Genomic DNA, 21,502 nt, shown 5'->3' with positions numbered 1-21,502 from the left:
ACACATCTTTAAGCATCTTTTGCAGGGCTGGAGGAGTGGAAACAAATTCTTTCAATTTCTTTTTGCTATGAAAGGTCTCTATTTCACCTTCATTCACAAATGAGAGCTTTGTGGGATATAATATTCTGGGCTGTCAGTTTTTTTCTCTTAATACCTGGGCTATATCTTGCCATTCCTTCCTAGCCTGTAGGATTCCTGATGAGAAGTCTGCTGTGAGTCTAATTGGAGATCCTCTAAGAGTATTCTGACATTTCTCCCTTGCACATTTTAGAATCGTTTCTTTGTGTTTCACTGTAGTGAGTTTGATTACAACGTGTCGTGGTGAGGATCTCTTTTGGTCATGTTTATCAGGGGCTCTATGAGCTTCCTGTACTGGGATGTCTCTGTGCTTCTCCAAACCTGGGAAGTTTTTTGCTAGTATCTCACTAAAAAGGCCTTCTAATCTTTTCTCTCTCTCCATGCCTTCAGGAACTCCTAGAACCTGAATGTTGGTTTTTTTTTTTTAATAGTATCCTGTAGATTCCCAACAATATTTTTTGGATTTCTAATTTCTTCTTCATTTCTTTGGTTTGACTGTATACTTTCCTGTGCTCTGTCTTCTAAGTCCGATATTCTCTCTTCTGCTTCACTGATTCTTTTTTTAAGGCTCTCAAATGCATTTGTCATTTGATCTATTGAATTCTTCATTTCATTTTAATTTCTCTTCACTATCACAATTTGATGTTCTACTAATTGCTTCATTTCATTTTGATTTCTCCTTAAGATTTCATTTTCATGAGAGAGATTTTCTACCCTGCCCAGTAAGGATTTCTGTAGTTCAAGAATTTGTGAGAACTTCCAAGTGTTCTTATCATAAATTTTTTTAGATCTTCTTCTTGCATTTCTTCTATCTCACCACCTTTATAATCTTGAATTGGGGTGTCTTATTCATTTGGGGTATCATAATGTCTTTCTTGTTCTTCTTTCCTCAGTTTCTGCATTTGTTGCTTGGTAGTGTGGATATATTCTTTGGTTTCTTTTTCTTTTTTTTTTTTTTTGATGTGGTGATTTTTCTCCTGATACTATGACTTGATTAAGCGGACTGTCTGCTTTTGATGGATCCTTAGAGGTTTGTGATGGGTGTGGCCAGAGAGCTCTGTTTGGTTCTTCAGTGTTAAGGGTGACACACCCAGGTAAGGCATGGTAAATTTTCAATTTTCTCTCTTTCTCTCTCTCTCTCTCTCTCTCTCTCTCTCTCTTTTTTTTTTTTTTTGATTCAGAAGGGATTAATTCTGCCCAGCTGAACAGAATTGAAGGCAGTCAGTGTCTGAGCTCTGCCCCCTGTGGGTATTATATTCGTCTGCTCTACCCCAAGGACCACACAAAGGGTCTGTGCAGTCCTCAGTGTAAGCTCAGTTTCCCCTTCAATCTCCCACCAGCTTGCTAAGGTTCCCAAGTTTGAGGCATTTCCTGAGAGTACTCACTCTCAGGCACTCCATGAATTCTCTCATACACCTTCAGGTTTTTTTTTTTTTTTTTTTTTTTTTTTTTTTTCAGTCACAGTTCATAAGCTCCACTTTTCACTAGGTCCTAACCTCCTGTTATTTCTCCCCACCAGAGTCAGGTTTTTCTGCTTATTTGAGGGTGGGTGCAGCCCTGAGGTGGTGCAGCTTTTATGTATGTCCAAAATGGTGCCTGCTCTTTGTCTTGCTTGCCTTTATAAGGTGAGTGGAGAGAATCGTATCCATACGGGTCCCTTTTATTTTATTTTTTATATTATTTTATTTTTTTTTTCTTCTCTCTTCTAGTTAGCCTGTTGGACTTTCCCCCACAGGGCTTCAAACCTCGTTCTCTCTAGGCTCTTACTGCCACTTCCCCACCTGTGTCTTGGGCTACTGAGGCTTTGCCTCACCTCCCTTTCCAGTGCTGCTGTGTGGACTCGGCAGCTGGGGTCCCAATCTGTGGGCACCCATGCCCTCCACATAGATCCACTATGTCCCACTAGTTCCAGAAGAGTTTCCTCTGCAGTTTTTTTTCCCTAACTCTTCCCTGAAACTACAGTATCTCCACTTTTATTAAACTATCTTTTCCCAGACTATCAGTGTGCTCCCTTCCTATTCCACCATCTTGGAGGACTCCTGCCCCCTGTATTCTAATAGTCCTTCCTGGTAGCTCAAGGAAGTTTTGCCAGTATCTCTGTAAAAAAGATGAAACAAATTGTTTTTCAGGAGAAAAGTGCTTTTTTTTTTAAACTTTTATTTAATGAATATAAATTTCCAAAGTACAGCTTATGGATTACAATGACTCCCCCCAATAACTTCCCTCCCACCCGCAACCCTCCCCTTTCCCAATCCCTCTCCCCTTCCATTCACATCAAGATTCATTTTCAATTCTCTTTATATACAGAAGATCAGTTTAGTATATATTAAGCAAAGATTTCAACAGTTTGCCCCCCCATAGCAACACAAAGTGAAAAAATACTGTTGGAGTACTAGTTATAGCATTAAATAAGAGTGTACAGCACATTAAAGACAGAGATCCTACATGATATTTTTTAAAAATTGATTACTTTTGTATGCAATTTCCAATTTAACACCAGGTTGTTTTTTTTTTTTTTTTCATTTTCAATTATCTTTATATATAGAAGATCGATTCAGTATATGCTAAGTAAAGATTTCATCAGTTTGCACCCACACAGAAACACAAAGTGTAAAAATACTGTTTTAATACTAGTTACAGCATCACTTCACATTGGACAACACATTAAGGACAGATCCCACATGAGACATAAGTACACAGTGATTCCTGTTGTTGACTTAACAATTTGACACTCTTGTTTATGGTGTCAGTAATCTCCCTAGGCTCTAGTCATGAGCTGGCAAGGCTATGGAAGCCTTTAGGGTTCACCAACTTTGATCTTATTCCAACAGGGTCATAGTCAAAGTGGAAGTTCTCTCCTCCCTTCAGAGAAAAGTACTTCCTTCTTTGATGGCCCCATTCTTTCCACTGGGATCTCAGTCACAGAGAGCTTTCATTTAGGTCTTCTTCTTCTTCTTTTTTTTTTTTGCCAGTGTGTCTTGGCTTTCCATGCCTACAATAATCTCATGGGCTCTTCAGCCAGATCCGAATGTCTTAAGGGCTGATTCTGAGGCCAGAGTTCTGTTTTGGACATCTGCCATTCTATGAGTGTGCTGTGTATCCCACTTCCCATGTTGGATCGTTTTTTCCTTTTATGATTCTATCAGTTAGTATTAGCAGACACTTGTCTTGTTTGTGTGATCCCTTTGACTCTTCGACCTATCAGTGTGATCAGTTGCTCACTGAAATTGATCACTTGGACTAGTGAGATGGCATTGGTACATGCCCCCTTGATGGGATTGTATTGGAATCCCCTGGCACGTTTCTAACTCCACCATTTGGGGCAAGTCCGATTGAGCATGTCCCCAATTGTACATCTCCTCCCTCTATTTTTCCCACTGTTATATTTAACAGGGATCACGGAAAGTGCTCTGTGTAGTGTCACATGATTTGTAAATACCTGGCACTGTAACTTCTGTCTAATGTTCTCTATCTTGCCACACTTAATTAAAAAAACATTTATTTTTCAGATCCATTTCAGAAATTGTCACCAGTTCAAACAGTACTGCTTTAGAAAACTTTCATGAGCATGTCTTCCCTTTTGCTACTAATGCTATATTTGGAGTGTGTGACTTCAAAAAGCATATCATGAGGCTGGTGCTGTGGCACAGTAGGTTAATGCCCTGGCCTGAAGTGCCCACATCCCATATTGGCATGGGTTCAAGACTCAGCTGCTCCACTTTTGATCCAGCTCTCTGCTATGGCCTGGAAAAGCAGTAGAAGATCGTCCAAGTCCCTGGGTCCCTGCACCCATGTGGGAGACCTGCACGAAGCTCCTGGGTCCTGCCGTTAGTTGGTGCAGCTCTGGCCATTGCTGCCATTTGCAGAGTGAGCCATCGGATGGAAGACCTCTCTCTCTCTCTCTCTCTCTCTCTCTCTCTCTCTCTCTCTCTACCTCTCCTCTCTCTGTGTAACTTTGACTTTCAAATAAATAAATCTTTAAGAAAAACAAAAAGCATATCATAAAAATATTCCCCCTTTCAGTCATTCTTCTTGAACAATATGCAGTATACATGCAGCTACAGAAAATTACTGTGAACCTTTATCTTGGTTTCTGAGATAGTAAAATTATATTAAATTAGATTTCATGTGATAATAAGCTTCTTAAAATATAAACTCAAAGTACACAATGACCATATATAAGCTGAAATGTGAAAACCAATCTTATGGTCTCCAGATAATTTATTTGTGTGAATCTCAGGACTTTTTTTTTTTTTTTTTTTTAGTATTAACAGCTTTTCTAAGGTCTAATTGATAGGCAAAGATTGTGTTTATAGCAGATTTTTTCTAAGTTTTTAAAAAGTTTATTTGAAAATATTGTATATAGAGGAGAGAACCAGAGAGATCTTCCTTCTGCTTGTTCACATCACAGATGGCCGCATTGAGCAGGGCCGGGACAGAATGAGGCAAGGAACCAAGATCTTCATCTGGGTCTCTCACATTGGTAGCATTTGCCCAAGTATTTGGATCGTCTTTCGTTGCTTTTCTCAGGCCATCAGCAGGAAGCTGGATCAAAAGCAGAACAGTCAGAACATGAACCAGTGCTCATATGGGGTGCTTGTATTGCAGATGGCAGATTTACTTGCTATGTGACAATGCTGGCCCTGTTTTATGGGAACTTCTAAATGAAATTTTGAAGTTGTATGCATTGTAGTTTGCATGTAATTCAACTTTCTGCCATACTTACTGATATATATCAGCATTTGATGTAGGACAAATCAGAAAACACAATGGCTTAACAAACAGCCATTTGATTTGGAGTTCTGACTCTGAGTTATGGGCTGCACTCAGCTGGGCAGTTCCTATGATCAGTCCAGGAGCAGAAATGAGAGTTTAGTCATTTGGGGAACTCATTGAGGCTTCACTTAAGTGTCTGGGGTTTGTGGTGAATCTTGGCTACATATTATCTTTTTTATTTATTTTTTTTGACAGGCAGAGTTAGTGAGAGAGAGAGACAGAGAGAAATGTCTTCCTTCCAGTGGTTCACCCCCCAAGTGGCCACTATGGCCGGCATTCTGTGCCGATCCAAAGCTAGGAGCCAGGTGCTTCCTCCTGGTCTCCCATGTGGGTGCAGGGCCCAAGCACTTGGGCCATCCTCCATTGCCTTCCCAGGCCACAGCTGAGAGCTGGACTGGAAGGGGAGCAACTGGAACAGAACCAGTGCCCCAACCTGGACTAGAATGCAGAGTGCTAGTGTTGCAGGTGGAGGATTAGCCTAGTGAGCTGTGGCGCCAGCCTACATACTATCTCTTCAATAGGCAGGCCCCAGGGTTTTTCAGAAGATAACTGTCAGAAAAAGAAAATATGAGAAGGCAAATACTTTACAAATTATCTATTTCTGGGGCTGGTTCTGTGGCATAGCAGGTAAAGCCACCACCTACAGTGCCAGCATCTCATATGGGTGTCAGTTCGAGACTCGGCTGCTCCACTTCTGATCTAGCTCTTTGCTATGGCCTGGGAAAACAGTAGAAGATGGTCCAAGTCCTTTGGCCCCTGCTCCCTTGTGGGAGACCTGGAAGAAGCTCCTGGCTCATATCTTTGGATCTACACAGCTCCAGCCATTGCAGCCATGTGGAGAGTGAACCTGCAGTTCAAAGACCTCTCTTTCTCCTTTCCTCTCCCCCCCTCCTCTCTCCTCTCTCTCTCTCTCTCTCTCTCTCTCTCTCTCTCTCTCTCTCTCCCTCTCCCCCTCTCTCCTCTCTCCTCTCTCTCTCTCTCTTTTTCTCTGCCTCTCCTTTTCTCTTTGTGTAACTCTTTCAAATAAATAAATCTTTTAACAAATTGTATAATTCTATCACATTTACTGGTATGTCATGGGGTAAGTCAAGTGAAATTCAGGGTCTTTTTTTTTTTTTTACATTGTATATATTTATATATATGACCTTTTTTTTCATTTATTAAACTTTTATTTAATGAATATAAATTTCCAAAGTACAGCTTATGTGTTACAATGGCTTCCCCCTTCCCATAACTCCCCTCCCACCCGCAACCCTCCACTTTCCCAATCCCTCTCCTCTTCCATTCTCATCAAGATTCATTTTCAATTCTCTTTATATACAGAAGATCAGTTTAGTATATATTAGGTAAAAACTTCAATAGTTTTCCCCCATATAGCAACACAAAGTGAGAAAAATAGTGTTGGAGTACTAGTTATAGCTTTAAATAACAGTGTACAGCACATTAAATACAGAGATCCTACATAATATTTTTTTAAAAAAATAATTAATTTTCTATGCCATTTCCAATTTAACACCAGGTTTTTTTTTTTCATTTCCAATTATCTTTATATACAGAAAATTGATTCAGTATATAATTAGTAAAGATCTCATCAGTTTGTACCCACACAGAAACACAAAGTGTAAATATACTGTTTCAGTACTAGTTATAGCATCACTTCACATTGGACAACACATTAAGGACAGATCCCACATGGGATGTAAGTCCACAGTGACTCCTGTTGCTGATTTAACAATTTGACACTCCTGTTCATGGAGTCAGTAATCTCCCTAGGCTCTAGTCATGAGTTGCCAGGGCTATGGAAGCCTTTAGATTTCGCTGACTTTGATCTTGTTCCGATAGGGTCACAGTCAAAGTGGAAGTTCTCTCCTCCCTTCAGAGAAAGGTACATCCTTCTTTGATGGCCCCGTTCTTTCCACTGGGATCATACTCACAGAGATCTTTGATTTAGGTCTTCTTCATCTTTTTTTTTCTTTTCCATGGTATCTTGGATTTCCATGCCTACAATACTCTCATGGGCTCTTCAGCCAGATCCGAATGCCTTAATGGCTGATTCTGAGGCCAGAGTGTTGCTTAGGACATCTGCCATTCTATGAGTCTGCTGTGTATCCCGCTTCCCATGTTGGATCGTTTTTTCCCTTTTTGATTCTATCAGTTAGTATTAGCAGACACTTGTCTTGTTTGTGTGATCCCTTTGACTCTTCGACCTATCAGTGTGATCAGTTGTTCACTGAATTTGATCACTTGGACTAGTGAGATGGCATTGGTACATGCCCCCTTGATGGGATTGTATTGGAATCCCCTGGCACATTTCTAACTCCGCCATTTGGGGCAAGTCCGATTGCGTATGTCCCCAATTGTACATCTCCTCCCTCTCTTTTTCCACTCTGAAATTTAACAGGGATCACTTTTCAGTTAAAATTTAACCACCTAAGAATAATTGTGTGTTAATTACAGAGTTCAACCACTAGTACTAGAACAACAACAACAACAACAAATACTAAAAAGCGTTAAATATTACATTGTACATCTAGAGTCAGGACAAGAGCTGATCAGGTCATTGTTTTTTATAGTGTCCATTTCACTTCAAGAGGTTTCCCCTTTGATGCTCAGGGAAAACAAATGAAATTTGTCTCTTTGGGACTGGCTTAATTCACTCAGCATGATGTTTTCCAGATTCCTTAATCTTGTTGCAAATGACCGGGTTTCATTGTTTCTTACTGCTGTATAGTATTCTATGGCGTACATGTCCCATAATTTCTTTATCCAGCCAACTGTTGATGGGCATTTGGGTTGGTTCCAGGTCTTAGCTATTGTGAATTGAGCTGCAAGAAACATTAATGTGCAGATGGCTTTTTTCATTAGCCAAATTAAGTTCCTTTGGGTAAATTCCAAGGAGTGGGATGGCTGGGTTGTATGGTAGGGTTATGTTCAGGTTTCTGAGGAATCTCCAGAGTGATTTCCATAGTGGCTTAACCAGTTTGCATTCCCACCAACAGTGGGTTAGTGTCCCTTTTTCCCCACATCCTCTCCAGCATCTGTTGTTGGTAGATTTCTGAATGTGAGCCATTTTCACCTGGGTGAGGTGAAACCTCATTGTGGTTTTGATTTGCATTTCTCTGATTGCTAGTGATCTTGAACATTTTTTCATGTGTCTGTTGGCCATTTGGATTTCCTCTTTCAAAAAATGTCTCTTGAGGTCCTTGGCCCATCTCTTAAGTGGGTTGTTTGTTTTGTTGTTGTGGAGTTTCTTGATTTCTTTGTAGATTCTGGTTATCAACCCTTTATCTGTAGTATAGTTTGCAAATATTTTTTCTCAGGGTCTTTTTTTAAAAGATTTATTTTTTTTAAAGAGTTACACACAGAGAGAGGGAGATGCAGAGAGAGAGAGAGAGAGAGAGATCGATCTTCCATCTAATGGTTCACTCCCCAGTTTGCTGCAATGGCAGAGTTGTGCCAATCCAAAGCCAGGATCTAGGAGCTCCCACATGGGTACAGTGGCCAAAGGACTTGGGCCATCTTCTACTGCTTTCCCAGGCCATAGCAGAAAGCTGGATCAGAAGTGGAGCAGCTGGCAGTCAAACTAGTGCCTATATGGGATGCTGTTTGCAGGCAGCAGCTTAACCCACTAGGCCACATTGCCAGCCCCAATCCAGGGATTTGTGAAGGGAAAAGGTCTATTTAGAATCATTACTGGTAAAGTGCACTGCATTAAATATACATTATGTGTATTTGTTAACTTTATTTAGTGTAACCTTTAATAACAACATAATGTTTATCTTTGATAATCATTTATTTGAACACTCTTAACATTTCTTTTTACTTTTACACTATTATTTTAAAAAATCTGTAGATAATGCTTTCGTTAAACCAATGATAACTTCTGTTTAATCTCTGCCACGTAATATAGGTGGGTGCATTTTCCTATGTATTTCCATTTTTACAGGTTTATTCCTCCACAGTAAAGCTGGTATTTTCTTGGTTAATGTATTTATTGTTATTTATGCATTCTATCATATTCTTTTTTTCCCACTGTTCAGTGCAGAAGGAAAGTACAGGTTTTTGTTTTTTTTTTTTTTTTTTTAGATTTCATTTATTTATTGAAAGAGTTGCAGAGAGAGAGAGAGAGAGAGTCTTCTATCTGCTGGCTCACCCTCCAAATTACTGCAAAGGCTGGAGCTGAGCTGATCCAATGCCAAGACCCAAGAGCTTCTGGGTCTCCCATGAAGGTGTAGGGGCCCAAGGACTTGGACCATGTTCCACTGCTTTCTCAGGACATAGCAGATAGCTACATTGTACGTTGAGCAGGCAGGACTCAAACCAGCACCCATATGGAATGCTGGCACTGCAGGCAGCAGCTTTACCCATTATGCCACAGCATTGGCCTCCAGAGTTTTTTTTGAACTCTTGTCATTCACCTTCTCTCCCAGGTATGATTCTGGGTCCTCCACATGTTCCTAAGAGGAAAGAAAATGAATATATCACCTGTAAGTGGTTTTTTTTTTTTTTTTTAATTATCCCCCAGTTTGTCAGTACTTATTTTAGGTGTTTAATGCTAGTTTATTTATTTATTTTCTTTTTAGATTTTTTTTTAATTTATTTGAAAGCCAGAGTTACAGAGAGGCAGAGGGAGAGAGAGAGAGAGTCTTTCATCTGCTGGTTCACTCCCCAATTTGCCACAATGGCCAGAGTTGCACTGATCCAGAGCTAGAAGTGAAGAGCTTCTTCTGGACCTCCCATATGGGTCCAGGGGCCCAAGGACTTAGGCCATCTTCTACTGATTTCCCAGGCCATAGTAGAGAGCTGGATTGGAAGGAAAGCCACTGGGACTTGAACTGGCACCAATATGGGATGCCAGCACTGAAGGCAGTGGCTTTACCTGCTATGCCACAGTGCTGATCCCAGTATACTAGTTAATTAAAATGGAAAATATGGGGCTGGCTCTGTGGCTCAGTGGGTTAATGCCCTGGTCTAAAGCATTGGCATCCCATATGGGCACCGGTTTGAGACCCTGCTGTTCCACTTCTTCTCCAGCTCTCTACTATGGCCTGGGAAAGCAGTGGAAGATGGCCCAGGTCCTTGGGCCCCTGAACCCATGTGGGAGGCACAGAAGAAGCTCCTGGTTCCTGGCTTCAGATTGGTGCAGTTCCAGCCATTGCAGCCAATTGGGGACTGAACCAGCAGATGGAAGACCTCTCTCTCTCTGCCTCTCCTCTCTCTGTGTAACTCTGACTTTCAAATAAATAAATAAATCTTTAAAAATTTTAAAATAGAAAAATAAACATAAAATTTGTTCTCATGGTATATACAGAAATGAATGATGAATTTGGCACAATTATGCATCATTACTGTCATCTATCATAATGCAGTTTGGTCTCTTGTCTTTCTGTTGCTATAGCAAAATATATATTTGTTACATGAATTGAGTTGAAACTAAGCACAATATGCTACATTTTTGGGGTCGTGTTGTCTGAAACAGTCTAAATGTAGATGATGTACTGAGCAGTGTTTTAGTGCTACCTATGAAGTAAACACTTAGCATTCCGCAAGTGGAAGAGTTACCTAGTGCTAAAACACAAATCAGTTAAGTTTGTTTTTGAATTGTTAGAGTAATGGAGTCCTTAATACCTTTGAGAAGCTGAAATGGATTCTGGAATAGAATAAGGAATGTGTGAAGAATCTACTGGAGGCTTATTTATTTATTTATTTATTTGGCAGGCAGAGTGGATAGTGAGAGAGAGAGAGAGACAGAGAGAAAGGTCTTCCTTTGCTGTTGGTTCACCCTTCAATGGCCGCCGCGGCCAGCGCGCTGTGGCCGGTGCAACATGCTGATCCAAAGCCAGGAGCCAGATGCTTCTCCTGGTCTCCCTTGCAGGTGCAGGGCCCAAGGACTTGGGCCATCCTCCACTGCACTCCCGGGCCACAGCAGAGAGCTGGCCTGGAAGAGGGGCAACTGGGACAGAATCCAGTGCCCCGACCGAGACTAGAACCCGGTGTGCTGGCACCACTAGGTGGAGGATTAGCCTGTTTAGCCACAGTGCCGGTCTGCAATACTGACTCTTGAATGGGCAATGTTAAGGAGAAGTATGTAGAAGCATTGAGAATAAAAGGCAAGAAATCATCAGTGAAACTGCAATGGGAATGAACAGAAAATAATTTCCAGGAAAACACCATGCATATCATTTCCAATATGTCAGAGAAAAAAATATATTAAAAGACAGGGCAGACATTTAGCTTAGTGTTTATGATGCCACCTCAGAGTGTCTATGTTTGATTTCCAATGCCGGCTCTAGTTTTTAGCTCCCAGATAATGCAGACCTGGGGAAGCAATGGTGATGTCACTAATGAAGGAGGCCTAGATTCCATTCCTCAATCCTGGCTTCAGTCCTGCCCCACCTCTGTTTGGTGTGGTTATCTAGGAAGTGAATTAATGTGTCAAAGCTCTCTATCTCTCAGTACATCAACATTTTGCTCTATCAAGCTAATAAATATTTTTAAGTAAGAGAGAAAATACAGGTAAGACAAAGAATACAAATTAGCTTTTGCCCTTGTCTATGATTATTCTACTGATAAACAATTGAAATAACTGCCCAAAACATTCAAATGATAAACATTTGAAATAACATTATACATAATTAAAGTGAAAGCAATGGAATTATTTGCCCAAAAAGAGAACCTGGGAATGTCTGCAGTACAATCTGCATTTGTGACTCACTGAGAAAAAATGCTTAGAGATTTGTTTAAGAACCTGCAATAGTCACCAGAATTGTAATCCATCAAGCTAAGCCTCCACTATCAATGCTGACATCCCATGTAAACAAAGGATTTGAGTCCTTGCTGTTCCACTTCCAATCTAGTTCCCTGCTAATCTGATTGAAAGAGCAGTGAAAATGACTTGAGTATTTGGACCCTTCCATCAATATGGGAGACCCACGGAGTCCCAGGCTCCTGGCTTTGACCTGGCCCAGTCCCAGCCATTGTGGGCATTTGGGAAATGAACAGTAGATAGAAGATATATCCTTTTGTCTCCCTGTCTCTCCCAATCTCTGTAAGTCTGCCTTTCAAATAAATAATCTTAAAAAATAGGCCAGCGCCTCCACCTTGCGGTGTAGTCAGTATTGCCCCTCTTTTAGCCTGCTGTGCAATTCCCCTTGACAGATGTGGCCTTTGTGATTTGAACCTCCTGTTTCCCTCCAGCTTGGGCATTTCTCACAGCCAGTAGATAATGGGTTTGACTCTGTTGAATGCTCTGTGTGGCTTTCTAAACACTCAACAAGTCTAATGTAAAACCATATGCTTCCTTTTTCCTTCATATTCATACACAACTGTCAGTGTTTGTTTTGTGACAGAGTTAACATGTTGACTGGAAGTGTAATGTTACAGGTGATGATAGCATTTGAAGACCTGGCTGTGTACTTTACCTGGGAGGAATGGCAGAACATGAACAATGCTCAGAAAATCCTGTACAGAGATGTGATGCTGGAGACCTACAGCAGCCTCTTCTCCTTGGGTGAGTGACACCCATCACATTCCCAGTGATAACATTTTCTTGCTATTTGACAAGCAAGGGAACACTTTATAATGTTTAATATTGGACAGGATTAGAATTTGAGTCCATGAATAATCTGAATATCTACCATCTAACAAAAGATTCAAATTGGAACATTTGTTGCATAGCTCCTTAACCAAGCTGTAGTCCTTCAAATAACCCAAGATAGTGATTTTACAAAGTCTTACTTTGTTTCCATTAATAGGGCACTGCATTACCAAACCTGACTTAATCTTCAAGTTGGAGCAAGGAGAAGAGCCATGGATGGTGGACAAATGCTTGAATCAGAGCCTTTCAGGTCAGTCTGCACATAAGAGACAGGGAGGCCAAAGCAGAAAGTGTGTATATGTTGACTAGTAGTCTTTCCATGAAATTTTCTCAAGCCTTACTCCTGCTGACAGCTGGTTTTGTGGATCAGACACAGGCATTTAGAGATACCAGTATCTTTTCTAAATTTTGTTCTTAGTGAAGATGTTCTTTGATTAAAAAAAAAAAAAATCCAGTCATTTCCTGATGTTACTAAGGCTTTTATTTAGGTTTGATACATTCCCCAAATTCTAACTTGTCCTTATCTATACTTTTATACCTTTTCCTTCATGCACTTATTAGTTCCTTCAGTGCTTGTAAGTTAGGCAACATACAGAAACTTATTTTTTTAATCTTAATGTTTCTGGTCTTTTTTTTCTTTTTTTGACAGGCAGAGTGGAGAGTGAGAGAGAGAGACAGAGAGAAAGGTCTTCCTTTACCATTGGTTCACCTCCAATGGCCACAGCACACTGTGGCTGGCATACCATGCTGATCTGAAGCCAGGAGCCTTCTCCTGGTCTCCCATGCGGGTGTAGGGCCAAAGGACTTGGGCTATCCTCCACTGTACTCCCGGACCACAGCAGAGAGCTGGCCTGGAAGAGGGGCAACCGGGACAGAATCCGGTGCCCCAACTGGGACTAGAACCAGGTGTGCCAGTGTCACAGGCAGAGGGTTAGCCTATTGAGCCACGGTGCTGCCCTGTTTCTGTTCTTTTTTTTTTTTTAAAGATTTATTTATTTATTTCAAAGTCAAGAGAGAGAGAAGAAGGAGAGACAGAGAGAGAGAGGTCTTCCAGCCAGTGGTTCACTTCCCAATTGGCTGTCATGGCTGGAGCTGTACTGATCTGAAGCCAGGAGCCAGGAGCTTCTTCCAGGTCTCCCACATGGGTACAGGGGTCCAAGGACTTGGGCCATCTTCTACTGCTTTCCCAGGCCATAGCAGGGTGCTGGATCAGAAGTGGAGCAGCTAGGACTTAAACTGGTGCCCATAAGTGATGTTGACACTGCAGGTGGTGGCTTTACCTGCTTTACCACAACGCCAGCCCCCGGAAACTTATTTCTAACTCGTTGCTCAGATTGAGTTCCCTCTCATGATTTTGCCCAGGCATAGAACTTGCTCAGGACTGAATCAATAAATGTGAACTGTCTTTTTTAGTCTCTTTTTTTTTCCCTCTGTGCCTCTCAAATAAATAAGAAAATTATAGTCTGTTGGAAACATTTGAGGAGTGAGCCTATAGTTGGCAAACCTCTGTTTCAGTCTGTCTTTATCTTTCATTCTGTCTCTCTGACTCTCAAGTAAGCAAATAAGTAAATGCTAAAAGATGGTCATGTGGCCGGTGCTGTGGTGCAGTGAATTAAAACCCTAGGCTGAAGCACCAGCATCCCATATGGGCACCAGTTCTAGACACAGTTGCTCCACTTCCAATCCAGCTCTCGGCTATGGCCTGGGAAAGCAGTAGAAGATGGTCTAAGTCCTTGCACCCCTGCACCTGAGGGAGACCCAGAAGAAGTTCCTGGCTCCTGGCTTCAGATCAGCACAGTTCTGGCCTCTGTGGCCAATTGAGGAGTGAACCATTGGATGGAAGAGCTTACTCTCTCTTTGCCTCTCCTCTCTCTTGTAACTCTGACTTTCAATTAAATAAATAAATCTTTAAAAAAAAAAAAAAGATGGTCATGAGTAAGCCTCTGTGTTGTGACATCATAAATTATGAAGCTAGGAATGACACTGTGGTGCAGTGTGTTAAAGCTCCAGCCTGCAGCACTAGCATTGCATATGGGTGCCATTTCAAGTCCCAGCTGGTCCTCTTCTAATCCAGCTCTCTGCTAATGTACCTGAGAAAAGAGAAGAGGTTGGCCCAAGTCCTTGGCCCCCTGTACCCATGTGGGAGACAGGAAAGACACTCCTGGCTCCTAACTTCATCTTGGCCCAGCATTGGTTTGTTGTTCCCATATGGGGAGTGAATCAGCATATGGAAGGCTTCTCTCTGTCTATCTCTTTCTATAATTCTAGCTTTCAAGTAAATAAAGTAAATCTTTGAAAGAAAAGAAATCATAAACTAAGCATGAACTTATATAAAACATGAAAATAAGTGATCCTAGACTCACCAAGAAAGTAATGCACTTTTGAGACCCAAGCTCAAGTAGCCTCCTGGGTTTATGTTGAGTGGCTTAGATTTTGTTAAGGGTGGAGTTTGAAGTATGATTTCTCTCTTATTTTTCAGTATCATTGAAAAATAAGCAAATAAAAAGATAAGAAAAGCATAGGAAATGAAGCTTTCAGTGAAAATAGGAGGCAACTGATTAAAAGCATCTAGAAATTCAAATTATCACACAGGAATGTTTACAGAAAGAATCGAGAGGAGGTAACCAGCACTGATGATTTCAGAATGAGCTAGAAAACACTTTTCAAAGAAGATGAGCACATCCCAGTTTGCAGAAACAAATTCTTCAAACTGATTGGGAGTGTTTAACTAAAGTGGTATATTGGGACTTTTCTCTACCTGTTGTATTTCTGAGAGGCTGAAGGTGTTGGGTGTCCTTAGGAATTTGGGGAAGCTGTCATAGAGTAGAGACAAAGTAGTTTTTCATTTGAAAAATCCCACAAATGATGTTTACCTAGGAAGACTGAACATGAGACAATCTTAGATCCAAATCATACTCCTTAAATGTTGTCCTGCTTAAAGTACAGGCACATTTCACTCTTCTCCACCTGCAAGTAAATGATCAGTAAAACTTTTTCATGTTTATGGTTGAAATATTGGAGAATCAAAAAGCACACAATTTTTATAAAAATAAACAGGAGAAAAAGGACAGGGGAAAAATGGTTGCTAGGTAGTGGGTGAATATTTTTATTAAATATTTGTCCATTCTTTAAAATATTTTATAGTTATTTCATCTTTGTGAAAGGCAGAGTGATAGTGAGAGAAGAAAGAGAGAAAGAGGCCCTCTATTAGCTCACTTCCCAGATGTCTGCAACACTTAAGTCTAACTAGTCTGAAGCCAGAGCTCTAGAATTCCTCTAGTCTTCCCTGGTGTCTCACAGGTTCCCAGGCACATGAAACATTATCTGCTTCCTTCCAGTTTACATAGGCAGAGATCTGTACTGAAAGCAGAGTAGCCAGGGCAGGCATCCCACTCATCATAGCACAAATGTCATTCTACCATCCTTGACAAATTCCCATAGTAAAAAGGATCAGGTTTGAACATTGGGAAACCTCATGGTATATTAATGTATTAAGGAGAAAAACCATATAATGGTCACAAATAAGTACCTCATACTGATTCTGTGAAAATCTTATGCCACTTGGATAACAAGTAACTTCATTCTCTTTACATGAGTATGCCAGGAGAAACAGTAACATGTGATTCAGTGACATGATTGCTTTTTTCTCATTTCAGTGGTCATGAAAATGGATGACCTGATTAAGATCAACCTGGAAAGTCAGGACAAAAATCTGAATCAGGATTTTATGAAAAATAACAAGACATCAGCTCACAAGAGAGTTGAATTAAGAAAAACCCTTAGTTTAAATTCAAGCCATATTCCAACAATGATTATTAAAAAGGGAATCTATTCAGGATTGAATCCTGAGGAATGCAATAAATGTCACACTGTGTATCCCCACAGTGGGCCTGATCAACTACAGGCTGGAGAGAAATTTGATAACACTAAGATACCTGGAAAATCTCTTCACTTCTGTGAGCCTCTTAGTCAGTATGACAATATTCACATCATGAAGCAGCCATTTGGACCCACTGGACAAGCAAAAGTCTTCACAAGAAAGATGTTCTGTAAATCTGAGAGGGTTCATATGGCAGAAAACTGTAATAAATCAACTGTCACTTTTGGAAAAACAACTCAAATAGAAAAAGCTATCCATGAAAATTCTAGCCTCAATATGCATCAACAAACTCACACAAGAAAGAAATTTTATAAGTACATTAAGTATGTTGAACCTGTCATTCACCAGTCACATCTTACAATAAATCACAGACTAAATACAAGGGAAAAACTTTACACATGTAACCCTTGTGGAAAATCACTCAGTATTAATTCACCTTATGAATGTAATGACTCTGGAAAAGACTTTGGACAAAAGTCAGTCCTCAGGAAATGTCAACAAATTCACACAGGAGAGAAATCACATGAATGTAGTGATTGTGGAAAAGCCTTTACACAAAAGTCATACCTCATAAACCATCAGCGAATTCACACAGGGGAGAAACTTTATAAATGCTTTCATTGTGGAAGAGGCTTTCTGTGGAAGTCACACCTCATCATACACCAGAGAATTCACACAGGGGAGAAACCTCATGAATGTAATGACTGTGGAAAAGCCTTTGGACAAAAGTCAGACCTCATCATACACCAGCGAATTCACACAGGGGAGAAACCTCATGAATGTAATGACTGTGGAAAAGCCTTTGGATGCAAGTCACACCTCATCAGACACCAGCGAATTCACACAGGGGAGAAACCTCATGAATGTAATGACTGTGGAAAAGCCTTTGGATGCAAGTCAAACCTCATGAAACATCAGCGAATTCACACAGGGCAGAAACCTCATGAATGTAATGACTGTGGAAAAGCCTTTGGACAAAAGTCACACCTCATCATACACCAGCAAATTCACACAGGGGAGAAACCTCATGAATGTAATGACTGTGGAAAAGCCTTTGGATGCAAGTCATACCTCATGAAACATCAGCGAATTCACACAGGGGAGAAACCTCATAAATGTAATGACTGTGGAAAAGCCTTTGGACAAAAGTCAGACCTCATCATACACCAGCGAATTCACACAGGGGAGAAACCTCATGAATGTAATGACTGTGGAAAAGCCTTTGGACAAAAGTCAGGCCTCATCGTACACCAGCAAATTCACACAGGGGAGAAACCTCATGTATGTAATGACTGTGGAAAAGCCTTTGGATGCAAGTCAAACCTCATGAAACATCAGCGAATTCACACAGGGGAGAAACCTCATGAATGTAATGACTGTGGAAAAGCCTTTGGACAAAAGTCACACCTCATCATACACCAGCAAATTCACACAGGGGAGAAACCTCATGAATGTAATGACTGTGGAAAAGCCTTTGGACAAAAGTCAGACCTCATCATACACCAGCGAATTCACACAGGGGAGAAACCTCATGAATGTAATGACTGTGGAAAAGCCTTTGGATGCAAGTCATACCTCATGAAACATCAGCGAATTCACACAGGGGAGAAACCTCATGAATGTAATGACTGTGGAAAAGCCTTTGGACAAAAGTCAGGCCTCATCGTACACCAGCAAATTCACAAAAGGGAGAAACCTCATGAATGTAATGGCGATGGAAAGGCCTTTGGATGAAAGTCAGACCTCATGAAACATCAGTGAATTCACACAGGGGAGAAACCTCATAAATGTAATGACTGTGGAAAAGCATTTGGACGAAAGTCACACCTCATCGTACACCTGAGAATTCACATGGGGCAGAAATCTCATGAATGTAATAACTGGCAAAGCCTTTGGACACAAGTCACACCTCATCATACACCAGAGAATTCACACAGGGCAGAAACCTCATAAATGAAATGACTGTGGAAAAGCCTTTGGACACAAGTCATACCTCATATTACACTAGAGAATTCACACAGGGGAGAAACCTCATAAATAATGATTGTGGAAAAGCCTTTGGCCATAAGTTAGGCCTCATGATACATCAGCGAAATCACACAGAGCAGAAACCTCATGAATGTAATGACTGTGGAAAAGCCTTTGTATGAAAGTCACACCTCATATCACACTGGAGAATTCACACAGGGGAGAAAACCCATGAAAGTAATGACCAAGGGAAAGCCTCTGGATAAAAGTCAATCCTTTAGAAACATCAGAGAATTCACACAGGGAGGAAACCTCATGAATGTAATGACTTTGGAAAAGCCTTTTGACAAAAGACAAAACTCATCACAGCAGAGAATTCACACAGGGTAGAAAACTCATGATTGTAATAACTGTGGAAAGCATTTAGCCATAATCAACCTTCATCATGCATCAGGGAATTCACACAGGGCAGAAACCTTATGAATATAATGACTGGAAAAGCCTTTGGACAAAAGTCAAACCTCATAATGCACCAGAGAATGCACACAGTGTTGAAACTTCATGAATGTAATGACTGTGGAAAAACTTGATTTTAACTTCCAACTCCAAATGCATCAGAAGATTCACACAGGGAAATAACCTTATAAATGTAATGACTGTATAAAAGCCTTTTTCTATAAGTTATATCAAAACAGAATTCACACAGGGCAGAAACCGTATCAATCTAATGAGTGTGGAAAAGCCTTTATAAATCATATGTTGTAAATCATAGCTCATATCACACCAGAGAATTCACATCGGAGAGAAACTTCATGAATGCAATGACTGTAGAAAAGCCCTTGGCAATAAGTCACATCTCAGAATGCGTCAGAAAATTCACATGAAAAGAAACCTTTTGGACATAATGACTTGGAAAGCTTTTTCCCATAGTTCAGCCCTCATTGCACATCATCTAATTCATATGTGGGAAAACACTTTGTATATAATGCATATGGAAAAGCCTTTATCCATAAGTAACACCCCATAAAACATCAGAATTCACATGGGGGAGAAACCACAGGAATGGAATGAGTGTTGGAAAACTATGCCAATATCACACAATATAACATCGAGAATTTATTACATGGTGGAAATCTTGTAATAAATGTGGGAAAGCCTTTTGTCAGAAGGAATACCTCATAACACATGTAGTTCAAACAAGGGAGAGAACTTAAGAATATGATGAATGTGAAGGACTTTTTCCAAAATCAACATAACCATGTGACAGAGCCATTTGCTGGAAATTACATCCCATACAATAGGTACTCCCATAAGGAAGAAAGGTTGGGACCAGCGCTGTGGCACAGTAAGTTAAAGCCCTAGCCTGAAATGCTGGCATACCATGTGGGCACTGGTTCTAGTCCCGGTTGCTCCTCTTCTGATCCAGCTCTCTGCTATAGCCTGGGAAAGCAGTAGAAGATGGCCCTGCACCCATGTGGGAGACGCAGAAGAAGCTCCTGACTCCTGGCTTTGGATTGTGGCAGCTCCAGCCATTGCATCCATCCAGAGTTAGGAGTTAGGAGTCTCCACTCGGCTGCTTGCCTGTTGCAGACACAAGCTGGCACAGATGTTATGTATGTCCAAAATGGCTCCTGCTCTATTAGCTTGCATGTCTTTGTGAGGTGATTGGAGAGAGAGAAACATGTCTGTACTGTCCCTTTTTTTTCTCTCTCCTCTAGTTTGGCTGGCACACTTTCCCTTGGATACTTAAGCCTCATTTCCTCTAGTTTCCTGCCACATTTTTGCCGGTGGCTCAGGCTACTGTGGTCTTGTCTCACCTCACTTTCCAGTTCTGGTGCATAGGCTCTCAGCTGTTGGAGTCGTGATCCGTGGGCACCATGCCATCCATGTGGGTTCACTGCATCCCTCTAATATCAGTAGAATTCCCTCTGTCATTTTTTACCTAACTCTTCCCTGAGACTACTCTATTTCCACTTTTTTTTTTATTTTTTGACAGGCAGAGTGGACAGTGAGAGAGAGAGACAGAGAGAAAGGTCTTCCTTTGCCGTTGGTTCACCCTCCAATGGCCGCCGCGGTAGCGCGCTGCGGCCGGCGCACCGCGCTGTTCCGATGGCAGGAGCCAGGTGCTTATCCTGGTCTCCCAAGGGGTGCAGAGCCCAAGCACTTGGGCCATCCTCCACTGCACTCCCTGGCCACAGCAGAGAGCTGGCCTGGAAGAGGGGCAACCGGGACAGGATCGGTGCCCCGACCGGGACTAGAACCCGGTGTGCCGGCGCCGCAAGGCGGAGGATTAGCCTGTTGAGCCACGGCGCCGGCCTCTATTTCCACTTTTTAAAAACTATTTTCTCCTGGGCTAGAGCAGTAAGCTCCTTCCCTACTCCACCATCCAATTATTAGCCCATCTCTATATGATTATGACTCTGTTTCTGCCAAATTACTAATTTATATACCATATAATCAAAATTAAATGCCTTCCATGGAGTGCATATTTATTTTGTCATTTACTACTGTCACCTGCATGTGTAATGAGTAACCTGATTTGTAACATTCCTAACACAGGGAAATGATGGGCCCCACGGTTTGATTTATAATTGTGTGGTCATCTACTCACTCTAAATGCTGGAAGTTGTCCCAGCAACTGTCATGTGTATAGGATTTGAGTACATTGCAGTGCCAGCACTATCATGGTCATCAGCATAGGATACATTATTAATGTTTCTAGATGCTCCTGGAACTTTAAATTATTTTCTGATTGTGGAAATTTTCCAAACTACAAGTCTATATCATACTGTAATTTTTCCAGTTTATTCCAGACTGTTCTTTCACCAAATATTCATCCACATATTTGTTTTTAATTATGGCTCACATTAAAATGACATTGTTACTAAGGGCAAGACAAAGTTTTAACTTCCATGTGCATCAATTTTCTATATTTTGTCTTTCATTTTATTAATTTCATCTGAGTACGTCAATATCCACATGGAAAGCAATCTTAGCACTGCCAATGTATGATGATTCTTTTGGGCACTTATATTTTCATGTCATGAATGCACTAAATAATGTTCAAGTTGTCTTAGCAATCTCCATCTTTATGGCCTATCAAATAATTTTAGAACATTACATTCTTTTACACTTTCAAGGACACTTTTTTATAGCTTCTTTATATTTCGAGAATCAAAATTGTCATTCTCTTTAAAATTTCC

At 40.9% G+C, this 21,502-nt stretch overlaps 1 protein-coding gene across 1 annotated transcript in view; it reads left to right on the top strand.

The window, feature by feature from the left end:
• LOC133755728 (zinc finger protein 717-like) overlaps positions 1 to 20,049 on the top strand; it is a 49,626-nt gene extending 29,577 nt beyond the window's left edge. The window contains exons 2-5 of the mRNA XM_062185764.1: positions 12,204 to 12,364; positions 12,609 to 12,701; positions 16,108 to 16,953; positions 20,018 to 20,049. Of these exons, the coding sequence (XP_062041748.1) occupies positions 12,204 to 12,364; positions 12,609 to 12,701; positions 16,108 to 16,953; positions 20,018 to 20,049 (1,132 nt within the window). The remainder of the gene's footprint in view (positions 1 to 12,203; positions 12,365 to 12,608; positions 12,702 to 16,107; positions 16,954 to 20,017) is intronic.
• The last annotated feature ends 1,453 nt before the right edge of the window (positions 20,050 to 21,502 follow it).

The sequence above is a fragment of the Lepus europaeus genome, unplaced genomic scaffold (assembly GCF_033115175.1).
Source record: "Lepus europaeus isolate LE1 unplaced genomic scaffold, mLepTim1.pri SCAFFOLD_92, whole genome shotgun sequence".
In the NCBI taxonomy this organism is placed as follows: Eukaryota; Metazoa; Chordata; class Mammalia; order Lagomorpha; family Leporidae; genus Lepus; species Lepus europaeus.
Note: the sequence above shows the minus strand (reverse complement) of the source record. Positions and strands in the feature narration are given on the sequence as shown.